The sequence below is a fragment of the Trichomycterus rosablanca genome, chromosome 2, assembly GCF_030014385.1.
Source record: "Trichomycterus rosablanca isolate fTriRos1 chromosome 2, fTriRos1.hap1, whole genome shotgun sequence".
NCBI lineage: Eukaryota > Metazoa > Chordata > Actinopteri > Siluriformes > Trichomycteridae > Trichomycterus > Trichomycterus rosablanca.
In genome coordinates this window covers 25,879,623-25,892,703 of record NC_085989.1, presented here as the reverse complement: position 1 = coordinate 25,892,703, position 13,081 = coordinate 25,879,623, and the positions used below count along the sequence as shown (strand labels likewise).

The 13,081-nt window shown below is 38.5% G+C and overlaps 1 protein-coding gene across 2 annotated transcripts; it reads left to right on the top strand.

Moving 5' to 3' along the window:
* The first annotated feature begins 479 nt into the window (after positions 1-479).
* On the top strand, positions 480-11,331 carry mapk15 (mitogen-activated protein kinase 15). Of its 2 annotated transcripts, XM_062990492.1 has the most exons (15): positions 480-697; positions 836-930; positions 2,107-2,205; positions 3,937-3,966; positions 4,446-4,536; positions 5,577-5,707; positions 5,805-5,968; positions 6,059-6,198; positions 6,448-6,505; positions 7,289-7,426; positions 7,575-7,680; positions 8,521-8,815; positions 8,927-9,060; positions 9,711-9,863; positions 10,875-11,331. In XM_062990492.1, the coding sequence occupies exons 2-15, from the start codon at positions 862-864 to the stop codon at positions 11,064-11,066; spliced, it is 1,800 nt and encodes a 599-aa protein (XP_062846562.1). In that variant the 5' UTR covers positions 480-697; positions 836-861; the 3' UTR covers positions 11,067-11,331. The 2 variants fall into 2 exon arrangements, with proteins under 2 accessions (XP_062846562.1, XP_062846558.1); XM_062990488.1 differs by having other exon boundaries at positions 480-930.
* The last annotated feature ends 1,750 nt before the right edge of the window (positions 11,332-13,081 follow it).

The window sequence follows — 13,081 nt, the reverse complement described above, 5'->3', positions numbered from 1 at the left end:
CCACCCACTTAGTTTCTTCATCACATTCCAGCCCAAAGTCAGTCATGGTAAGGGCTGTTAATATGCTGTTCTCCTGGGCAGGTTAAGCTAACCACTGCCTCTTTAAGATTGAGATTAAATTCTCTGTAAATATGTTTAGGTACATCGTTTTATCCATGTTTGCTTTGACGGAGGGTCATGGAGAGGTGTTGAAGGTGTTTGCTTTGACTTTTAATGCGTAATTTAATGATTACTTTCAACAAAGTTACATTTGTCCATTGGCATTTATTTAATATTGTAATTGATCGTTTGACTGGATCTCCAACAGTTGTTCTGTAAGTATCAGGTTGCAACTATTGAAACAATTATGTTAATTGAAATCTAAATAAATAATGTTATCTAACAGGGGGTTTAGTGCTGCGGCTCCTTTAAGACAAAACTGCTTCGCCGCTATATGCGTCCCCATGGCAACGCTTCAAAACGAAACGATGCGCAACTGCCGTCACCGCTAGTGCAGGAGAGTCAGACTGCAGAAACCTAGATTCGATCGCATTCTTACATACAGTTAACGCCAGTTTGTCACCTCAAAATGTTTATAGCAACATTAACAGACCAGTAACTTTATCCAGTCGTGGTTAGAACACTCACTGGCAGGCTAATGCTATTAAGTTATCGCTGTTTTGTTTAGCTAGTTAGAACAGGTTGAAGGCGTTAGCTAGTGAGTTAGCAACGTCACCTGCACTCTCATTTGAACATTAAGTTAAAAAACAACATATTGTTACTTCTTAATAAAACACATTCAGCGAGGAGTGAAGTTTATTTGCCTCGGACACTTTGTGCTCCGTTTAATTCCCAGTGGCTTGAGGGGACGTGAAAGACATAATGAACCTGACGGAAGTGGAAGAGCACATCACCTTGAAGTATGAAATCAAGAGGAGACTCGGCAAAGGGGTAAACTCTGAAAGACTCCATCACGTTTAATGTCATTTTATAATCATGGTTACATACAGTAGGGACCAAAAGTCTGAAAGCACTAATAAAAATGCTTGTATGTGGCATTTCCTTAAATTTCTTACGTTTTTTAATACAGATTTCAAACAACACTTACTTAAAGACTTGAAAAGTGGTGACAGTCCTGTCACAGTCACCTGATTTAACCCCCATGGAGCATTTATGGGGGCACAAACTTGTGGAGTCTTTACCTGCTCGAGTGCATGTTGTAATTTCAACAAAACGGGGAACATACTGAAATTCATTTAAACCTTGTTATGCCAATTAAATGGCTTGTATTTAATTCTTGAAAAAATGCACTAGTGCTCCCATCCTTCACTGTATATCACTATACAGGATATGTTGTGTAATGTATAGCACTGGCAAGTTCAGCCACAGGTGTAATGTTTTAATAGTAATAATAATAATAATTTAAAATAATAATTTCTAATAATCAGTGCCGTGTTGTGACATTTTACAGATTAGTAGTAGTAGTAATAATAATATTTGTTCTAAAATTATAAACATATCATTGCTATAATAACAGAATTATTTAATTTTCATGTTTTACCACTGCTTTATACTGGTCAAGGTCACAGTGGGTCTGATTTTCCATGCCCTAGACATGCGCTAATCCATTGTGGGGCGTCGACATACCCCCTAGACATAGCCAATCACATCTGTATATGGATGCTTGAACAGCTGATAGCACCGCTGGGGGTTTGAACCCTGGATCCTAGCAGTAGTGGGTTAATGTAATTTATTGTTGCGCCTTTGGGAAAACAATTGTGTGTTGAATTCATAAAGTGTAGTATCCCTACTTTACAAATTGCAAAGTATTATCTATATTCTGTGCTAAAAGTGGCAATATAATTAGGACATATTTTTTGAAAATAAACCAAATCAGTAGGAGTTATCTTAGTTCTGTGATGCATACACAATAAATAAACTGATAACGTAATTATTACTTAGGTGGTTTCTTTTCTATAACCAGTCTGGGATGTTTTCTCCCAACTCTTTCCAACGCAATAATTGGAGTATTTTTATGACTTAAGCACACATTGCTTGGCAACAGTTCTAAAAATGTCACTAATTATATAAGTATATTGTTTAATTCTATGTTGTCTTCCATAACAGGCATATGGGATTGTGTGGAAGGCAGTGGATAAAAAGACAGGGGAGACAGTGGCTGTGAAAAAAATATTTGATGCCTTCAGAAACAAAACTGATGCTCAGGTACAATTAACATATTTAGAATTATACATACAGTGTATCACAAAAGTGAGTACACCCCTCACATTTCTGCAAATATTTTATTATATCTTTTCATGGGACAACACTATAGAAATAAAACTTGGATATAACTTAGAGTAGTCAGTGTACAACTTGTATAGCAGTGTAGATTTACTGTCTTCTGAAAATAACTCAACACACAGCCATTAATGTCTAAATGGCTGGCAACATAAGTGAGTACACCCCACAGTGAACATGTCCAAATTGTGCCCAAAGTGTCAATATTTTGTGTGACCACCATTATTATCCAGCACTGCCTTAACCCTCCTGGGCATGGAATTCACCAGAGCTGCACAGGTTGCTACTGGAATCGTCTTCCACTCCTCCATGATGACATCACGGAGCTGGTGGATGTTAGACACCTTGAACTCCTCCACCTTCCACTTGAGGATGCGCCACAGGTGCTCAATTGGGTTTAGTCCATCACCTTTACCTTCAGCTTCCTCGGCAAGGCAGTTGTCATCTTGGAGGTTGTGTTTGGGGTCGTTATCCTGTTGGAAAACTGCCATGAGGCCCAGTTTTCGAAGGGAGGGGATCATGCTCTGTTTCAGAATGTCACAGTACATGTTGGAATTCATGTTTCCCTCAATGAACTGCAGCTCCCCAGTGCCAGCAACACTCATGCAGCCCAAGACCATGATGCTACCACCACCATGCCTGACTGTAGGCAAGATACAGTTGTCTTGGTACTTCTCACCAGGGCGCCGCAACACATGCTGGACACCATCTGAGCCAAACAAGTTTATCTTGGTCTCGTCAGACCACAGGGCATTCCAGTAATCCATGTTCTTGGACTGCTTGTCTTCAGCAAACTGTTTGCGGGCTTTCTTGTGCGTCAGCTTCCTTCTGGGATGACGACCATGCAGACCGAGTTGATGCAGTGTGCGGTGTATGGTCTGAGCACTGACAGGCTGACCTCCCACGTCTTCAACCTCTGCAGCAATGCTGGCAGCACTCATGTGTCTATTTTTTAAAGCCAACCTCTGGATATGACGCCGAACACGTGGACTCAACTTCTTTGGTCGACCCTGGCGAAGCCTGTTCCGAGTGGAACCTGTCCTGGAAAACCGCTGTATGACCTTGGCCACCATGCTGTAGCTCAGTTTCAGGGTGTTAGCAATCTTCTTATAGCCCAGGCCATCTTTGTGGAGAGCAACAATTCTATTTCTCACATCCTCAGAGAGTTCTTTGCCATGAGGTGCCATGTTGAATATCCAGTGGCCAGTATGAGAGAATTGTACCCAAAACACCAAATTTAACAGCCCTGCTCCCCATTTACACCTGGGACCTTGACACATGACACCAGGGAGGGACAACGACACATTTGGGCACAATTTGGACATGTTCACTGTGGGGTGTACTCACTTATGTTGCCAGCTATTTAGACATTAATGGCTGTGTGTTGAGTTATTTTCAGAAGACAGTAAATCTACACTGCTATACAAGTTGTACACTGACTACTCTAAGTTATATCCAAGTTTCATGTCTATAGTGTTGTCCCATGAAAAGATATAATGAAATATTTGCAGAAATGTGAGGGGTGTACTCACTTTTGTGATACACTGTATATCCTTTATATGAATTTATATATTATTGTTGTTCTGTATAAAACATATAAAAAATGTACTTTTATGCCTATTTTTAATGTTTGTGATAATAATGTGTTTTATTTAGAGAACATTCAGAGAAATCATGTTTCTTCAGGTAAGAACACTTAATAAGTTAATAAGTAATACCAAACATACATTTGGCTTTTATTGTTAACGACACTGGTAGTTTCTTGGTATTTACAAAATGTTTGGATTACATACAAACCTCCATTCCAGAAAGGTTGGGACGGGGTGTGAAATTGTAATGTATGCTAATTATAAATTGAAAGTTTGCAACAGGTCACGCATTCATGCTTGGGCAATGAGTTTCCAAAAAATTTGTTTCTTTATGAATGAAAAATGGGACAAGGCTTGACACTGGATGACTGCAAACCACTACTACATGCCTGTAACCTTTCATATCTCTAGATTGGCCTTCCTACAGTCACTGCTTTTCCCCCAGCATTTAAAGTTTTTTTTAATGTTTAGCTGTGTCTTCTAACATTAAATTACAGTGACTCAACAGTTGCTTATGTTTTACTGATTTAAAAAAGTATTAACATGTCTAACTGGAGCCTTATTTATTTTCTTTAGGAGTTTGGGGATCATCAAAATATCATCAAGCTGCTCAATGTCATCCGAGCCCAGAATGATAAGGATATTTATTTAGTATTTGAGTACATGGGTAAGGCCTAATTCAAATGCAGGCTATGAAATAAATGTAAAGCATCCTACTGTTGTGGACCTTTTTGCCAAGCAGTACCTGCCCCTTCTTTAACGTACACTAAACTCACTGTCATGTTTATAGAAACAGTTTGAGATTACTTGGGCTTTGTAACCTGGCACATTACAGTGCTTAAAGTAGCCATCGTAAGATGCTAAATTATGGCAATAAAGCAATACTCACATAAGTTGAGGCTATCAAACAATGCCTGATTTGTATTATGGGCCCAAAGTTTGCCAAGAAAGCATTCATTCATGTTCTTGGATGACAGAAATGAAACCCAATGCGGTCTTCTGTTGTTGCACATCCACCAATAATTCTGACCGTACCATCTGCATGTCTCAGCAGAAATTACAGTTAAAAACTTTACTTTTTTACTCACCACAGTTGTAAAGTGTGGATATTTGAGTTACTGGAGCCTCCTGTCATACTAAATCAATCTGACCATTCTTCTTTGATATTCTGCAATACCGCAGCTCAATTATGTTTTTGTATTATTCTGTAACTTTAGAAATGGTTGTGTATGAAAGTATTAATAGATCAGCAGTTTTTTTTACATACTCACTAACATCATATTTTTTTCCCATTCTGGAGTTTAATGTGAACATCACTTGATACTCTTGACCCTTTATGTATGATTGTACGCAATGCACTGCAATTTACTTGTCTTGCTTTTTGGACGGTTACATAAATGACTAGGTGCAGATGTCCATTTTAAAGTGGACTGGTGTAGACTGGCAATTGAGTGGCATTTAACTTTCTAGATATCTGATCATTCTGACAAATTGTCTTTCCATGTTTGTCTTTTTTAGTTATTAGTCTCCAATGATAGAAATCCCAAGACTATCAAGACATACGTACATGTCACTTACATGTATTTAAATGTTTGACGCAAACTGTGAATGTGTTTATTGTTTTACATTTGTGTGATGACTCTAGGTAATGCAACTGAATGGACTTTGAAAACAACTGAAATTGATTACCAATATTTTTCCATCCAGATACCGACCTGCATGCAGTTATTAAAAAGAGCAATCTTTTAAAGGACATTCATAAACGGTATATTATGTACCAGCTCCTTAAAGCCACCAAATACTTACATTCAGGAAATGTTATCCACAGGGACCAGAAGGTAGGATATCTTCCACATTGGTTTTAATTGCAAAACATATTAAAAAGTCATTTTGTATCAATTTTATTTTTTTCTATTTCTTCTTTCTTTTTTGCAGCCATCCAATATACTCCTAGATGCAGATTGCTTTGTTAAACTATGTGACTTTGGCTTGGCACGCTCACTCTACCAGATCCAAGAGGATGCTGGGAACCCTGCCCTGACAGAATATGTAGCAACACGGTGGTACCGTGCACCTGAAATTCTTCTTGGCTCCACTAGGTATTTTTCCACATAATTTTTTTTTTTTACATTAGTCTTGTATAGTTTCCTCTTTTTTTTGTTTGACTTTTACCTATGCTTTCTGTGTAGATACACGAAAGGGGTGGACATGTGGAGTGTGGGCTGCATTCTTGGGGAGATGTTGCTTGGCAAGCCATTATTTCCTGGGACCTCCACCATCAATCAGATTGAAAAAGTCATGAGTGCAATTTCACATCCTTTGCCAGAGGGTAACTTTACTCTCTAGCTTTATTTAAATGTGTTATGTAGGATGGTAGGGGGCTCTGCGTTCTATAATGCTATACCACCAAAAATGCTCACCAGGTTAAGGGAGGTGGGATGCAGTTTCTTTCTAGCTCATAATTCTGCAATTATCCTAAAAATCTAAGAGATACACATTATCATATCATTCGTAGTGTAGAACTGGGGTGCAGGAATAATGTTTAATAATTTTTTTGGTTTGATTTCTTGCATTTTAGACATTCTGGCCATCAGATCTGAATATGGAGCATCCGTAATTCAGAGAATGCTGCTTAGGTATGTGTCCAAAGACAAAACTAGGTATCAGACATCTAACAGTAGTCATTTGACATTTTTGTCAAAGAATGATCGCCCTTATCCAACGATAAAATTAAATCATTTATCACTTTTAATGCTGCTGTAGTTGTACTATGTTTTTTTCTAAAACCTGATTGAAACTCAGGATATTATTCACTGTTAAATAGTCCTTTAATTGCTCATTTACAAAGGTTTCTAACATTTTTGCTATAATCGAAATTTTGGAGATGGGCCTATAATTATTTAACATGGTAGGATCTCCCCCTTTTAAGAGGGGCACAACAAAGGCAGACCTCCATATTTGGGGAACTTCATTTGTAGCTAATGAGAGATTAAAAATATAAGTCAATGGTCCTGCAATAATATCAGCTGCCATTTTTAAAAACACTGGATCTAAATAATCTGGTCCGGCTGATTTATTTGTATCTAAAAGAGTAAGAGCTTTATGCACCTCAGAATAAAGGAGTAGTTTAAAGTTAAAAGGCATATATGCTCCATCATCACTATTAATATACTCACTGTCATGCTTCAATGATTTCAAATTTAAAGAATCAAATAAGGATCCTGCTGTGATAAAATGCGTATTGAAGGAATTTAGCATTTGCACTTGCTAAAATTTGCATTTGACCCTAGCTGTACACTTCTTGGTTTCTCTTGTATATTATCATTAGTTTTAAACTAACTGTCATGACTTAGCTTTCTGATATGTTTTGGATCTGTTGAGATTGGCACTGATGGGCATATGTTTTTGTAACCGTCTAGACCACAGGTGCCGTTAGGCGATTTACTGCAGCCGTCAGTGCCTCCTGATGCTCTTGATCTGCTACAGCGGCTTTTGGTATTCAACCCAGATAAGAGGCTGACTGCAGAGGAGGCCCTGCAGCATCCTTATGTTGCCAAGTAAATTCAATTTTGTAACTTTTCCTACACAAGGTTTCTACATTCCTTGAAAGTGTGTCAGTTTTTATTCTGGAATTTTTTGTAGTATTTTGTCATCTTGTATTAAACATAGTAAAACATTTTGTTTTTAACTACTTTTTAATTTAAGGTTTCACAACCCAGCCAGAGAACCCAGTCTGGCTTATGATGTTACTCTCCCTGTGGATGATGATGTCCAGCTCTCAGTTGCTCAGTACAGAAACAAAATTTATGAGGTAGTCTTCTGATTTGTTTGCACTCATAACAGTACTTTCATAACCGTTAATGTAAACTCAGTCATGTGATATGTGCCATAAAAGAAGTACTGTGTCATAGTAGCTAAAGACTATGAGCTTAGACAGTACTTGATTTATTCTCTAAAATGTAGCTGTATATGTTCAGTGGGAAATAGAATCACTTAGTAGTTTAGTTTTAATGGAAATTAAGCATTTCTTTCTTAGTTTACTTTATAAACTTAACATCTTTGAACATGTCCATTAATCACCAGTTTATTACATTCATTATAATAACTTGGTTTCACTTCTGGCTTGGGAATCCATAAGCCAAAAATAAACTTGGAACTTGGAATAAGGTTTTCTGTGTCTTTTGGGTAGGCTAAATGTGTAGGCCAGGAATAAGTGTGTGTTGTCCTGGAATATATTGGTGACTTGTCCAGAATGTATTTCTGCCATGCACAGTCTGTGTGTTTTTTTATTGGTTTATTTTTCCCTCTTTGCACTGTCCCGATTTTATAGACATATTCAATTCCAATGTGCATTTTGCTGAACTCCCTCCATGTCTTCTCTATTTATCTGGTGCTCATGTTGTCGCCAAGACCAGACAGTGAGAATCAGTGTTGCAGCTCAGCTTTTCTTCCTTCTGACACGACCTGTTGTGTCTGGTAGATGCCCAAACAGGCTGGTGGCACCACTGAAACTGAAAGATAACTTGAAGCTAATGTTTTAATAATAAATACAAACAAACTGAAGTAATTTATTGTTAAATTAATATAAAGAACATAATTTAGCACACCAGAGTAAATACAAACCAATAACCAATAATCTCGTTATAAACAGATGATTTTGAAAAAACGAGCCACCCGCCAAATGGCAAGACAAGTTCAACTGATGCCCAAAGCTGTAATGGATAGTGCGAACAATGAACTGGACAAGAATGATGCAGAAGACAGTGAATGTAACAGGGAGGAGAAAGAGGAAAATAATTCCACGAAAGATCAACCTGGCCCACGACCAACCACTGGCAGGCCTGTCTCTACAACAGACAAAACTCAGCAAGCCATTGGGAGAAGCAGTCAGTCCACAAACCCTAACATGGCCAATACATCTTACAACCCCATCACACATGTGTCCAGTAAGAACTGCTTTACAGTACAGCTTACCCCTAATACCTAAACACTCAAGTTTGATTAAAATACAACATAGTATTATGCAAAAACTTCAGTATTAAATGTTTTTTTATTAGATAGTGTGGTCAAACCAGCCTGCAATCCCATTGCATCCCCTCCACATCAGAATTATCGATTTGGCAGAAAGATGGTGCAGCAACCTCAGAACCTTGAAAGCAGTAGCATCTTGCCTGTAGAAAGCTCTAACAAGGTAAGTCTTATCACCTCTCTTCCTTCTCAGTCTCTGACTAAAAGTCTTCACTTGTAGATTCATTTTGCTCACAGTGCGTTCCTATCAGGTACTATGATATGGCTGTTGTGGAACACTATATGGCTAAAAGTATGTGGACACACATTTTAGGTTCAGGTAGTTATGCCACACCAATTACTAACAGGCATATATAAACAATTATTAATAAATAAATTATGTACTTCTCACTTTATGTGTAACAGTTTTTAAAAGACGCTTTTATGTTCCAGCTTGACTGCTCCTCTGTTCGCAAAGTGAGGTCCATTAAAATATTGTTTGATGACTTTCAGTCTCACAGACACACTCCAAAATCTTTTGGAAAGCCTACTTTGGGGGAGTGGTGGCTGTTATAGCCACAATAATAGGAAGAGGGGTTCAACAAGCTAATTTTCAAGTGTCCAGATACTTTTGCCCATATAGAGTAGTGTCATTGTAATACCGTAAATGATAATAACAATTTCATAATTGCTAGTGTAGAATATTTTAGCTTTTTTCCATGACTACACTTCTTGTCTACATCTTGTCCGTTGCTGTCCAAAACTACCTCTGCAACCTCAGGGTCTATCCCTCAGGGATTATAGTGTGTTGAGTGTTCTTTGTGTAATTCTCAGGTTGTAGAGCAGAGTCCCCAGCGGGGCCACTCAGCCCCTGTGGCAGGCACCCGCTCCTTTTCCCTTACTCTTCTACAGCCTCAGAATAACCCTCTGCTTCGCAAAGAGGAACCCCTCTTGTCTCCTAGTCTGTGTGTTACCTCAGCACATCTAGTGAGTGACCACTTGTTACATGCTTTTACAAATCTTACATACAGTAGTTCATAAAATAAAGGTGTCACAAAAAAACAGGAAATAATGCTGCTGTGTCTCTGCTGCGAAACTTAATGCCTCCAGGCTTTAGACATTTGATCTTTGCATTCTTCTGTATTAGATTTCGTACTAGTTACTAGTGAAAGTCTCACACATTTTATTACATACAGAGAATATACAGTACATGTCTCTGCTGACTGTTTAAATCTACTGCACTGCTTAGATGTTTTTTGCATGCAGGATTTTTTAACAATCTATTTCACCTGTACCCCGATAATTCTGGGACTTAGATGTAACTTGGTTAAATTCAGCTCAGTCAAAAGAGATGAGACAAAAGCTAAATGTATATACTTACCAGCAACCTTGTACATACATTTATTGGCCATTTTATGAGGTACACCAACCAAATAGATGCAATTTGTGAATATGCAATTACTGTTACTCTGTACTTTGTCACCCCAATTTATCCCATGCTTTAATGGAAAGGGCGCCCCATAGGACCCCCACTGAGATATTTGTGAGGTCGACCTTTCTAAGCACACTCTGCCATGCCATGATCTTGTGTCATTGCCATGATCTTGAGTCATTTCAGTGTTAAGATTGGTTGACCACCCAAATAACACCTGGTCAGTGGGGGTCCTATAAGGGTTCCTTGTGACAGATTCGAAAAAAGAAAGATGAAAAAGTGTACAGAACAACAGTCAGATAACACTATACTTACAAAGGTTAATATATACATACAAAGTGCTGTATTAATCACATGAATCAAAACAAGTTGTATGTTTACGCTTTGCAGAAAATGTAGATTAAATCCCACATTTCAACACAACACCTGGGTGCTACCTAAGGTTCAGCTTTTTAGCAAGACAACACATAAATAATCAAATATTGGTATCAGCCGATATCAATTTGATACCAGTATTATAGTTCATATCTTCTTTCTTCCTAACATGCTCTCGCTTCTCTGTGCAGAACCAGCGCTCACCCTCTCAGACTCGGGATGCCAAACCACCTCCCAAGTTTAGCAAGAAGGTCTTCCAGAGCAACTCAAATGTTTCTGCCACTGGAGACCCTCGTGCCAAGCTAGGCAGCTACTCTCAGGCGTATGGGACCATCAACAGAACAGAGCTAGCTAATCTGTTTAGGGATCGCCAGCATTTATAAAGCCTGTAGACTAAATAGGTAAATAAATGCAAACAGTGGGAGACATATGCATCTGCAAAATGCACCTTTAACCAAAGTGATTGCGGCATGTAAAATGATGGAAAAGGAATTGTATTTTAGTACTAACATTAAAAGTCACTATGAGCTTGTTTAAGCTCTGTTAGGATTAATGCTGTAATAAAAATTAAAATCCATTGTACAGAAAAAAGTGATAAATCCTTGGTTAATGCTTGGATAATGCAATAAATGGATTTTGTAGAAACAATAGTGTTTGATATTTAACTGTGATCTTGTACACATTTCTAAAAAAAAGATTCTAAACAAGTTTTAATTTTAAGGTTAAAGTGTTTATCGCTGGGATGATATTATATGATGTACAGTACATCTTGTGACCTTAGTTATTTAAAAATACCTTTAAGGTTCATAATCAAATTCTAAAGACCACTGCTGAATCTATATTTGCATTGTATGTCCATTGAGAAATGTACTGTATGCTTTTTGACAATGTAACTTTTGACAATGTTTAAGTAACACAATAAACATTAGACACTACTACAATACAGTACAATGAATGTTGGTAGCTGAAATGGGTCTCACTTTTAAATGAGGTTCTTTTTTCATCTTATTTTTATTGTCCTGGTCAGGGTCACTGCTAGTTCCATTTCTGTGGGCAGGGTGCCAATCCAACACATGGCACATATGCGTGAATGAGAGGAAGGGTTAAGTTTCAAGTTATGAATTCTTGGGTTTGAGTGTATAAAGTAATGGAGAATGGTAGAGAGGTGCAGGCAGGCAGTGGATGGCATAGAATGCCATGAGTGATTTGTGATAGAAGGATATCTGGGTGAAAGGGTAAAAGTTTACCAGACAGTAGTGAGGCCTGATATGTGAAATGACCTGAAGGCAGTGGCGCTGACTAAATACAGGCGAGGAAGCTAGAGGTGGCAGAAATGAGGATGCTGCAATTCTCATCGAAAGTGACAAGTATGGAGAAGATTAGGAACAAGTTTATTAGAGGCACAGCGCAGGCAAAGTTATGAAGGCGAGATGTTTCGGGCATGCGCAGAGAAGGGATGAGAGTCAAGAGTCAAGAGAGGTTTATTGTCATTTCAGCTATATACTGTACAAGTACATATTGAAACGAAACAACGTTCCTCCAGGTCCGAGGTGCAACATAGAACAAAAAGTGCAAGACAGTACAGTACAGTACAGTGCAGGTAGACAACATTACAATAATATGAGAATGCTTAAAATAAATAAAGGAAGACAAGACTAGAGACAAGTGTTGGTTAGTACATGGTACTGAGTAAATAATGGTGAGGTAGATTATACACAAGTTACGTGTATCAGTCAAGTTAAGTCAGACTCATTTATATAACGCTTCTTACTATGAACATTGTCTCACATCAACTTTACCCCTGCTGAGCAAGCCGAGGGTGACAGTGGCTTGGAAAAACTCCCTTAAAAATTACAGGAAGAAACCCTGAGAGGAACCAGACTCAGCAGGAACCCATCCTTCTTGGGTGGCCTGGAGGAGTTCTTTATTTTTAATCCAGTCTTTGAAGAAGACCTGGACATTATAAGTTCTGGACATTTTTGTTGCAACATGCCAGATTCCCGTCCCATCTAATAGGGGCACGCCAGATTTTTTTGTTGTGCCCTGCCAGGTTCCCGTCCCATCTAGTAGGGGCACGCCAGGTTCCCGTCTCATCTTGTAGGAGCAGCACCGTTGGCCATGCAGTCTCGATCCGCAGTCATCAACCTCGGGAGGGTAAAACAGGTCTCCGTCAGAACTACCTTGGGGTAAAAAAAAAAAACATTAGATGTAGTTACAATGTGGAATCGTCAGAATATCAGTTTACAGAGAGTAGTGGCAGGGAGTAGAACTTTTAAGTAAAAAAATGGGTTGGAGTACAGAGCACCTAAAGGAGCCATAGCAACAGCGAAAGTATACTTAGAGTATACTGAGAGTATATCGGAATAAAGGTGCTGAAGCAAAAGGTGCTGAAGCTGAA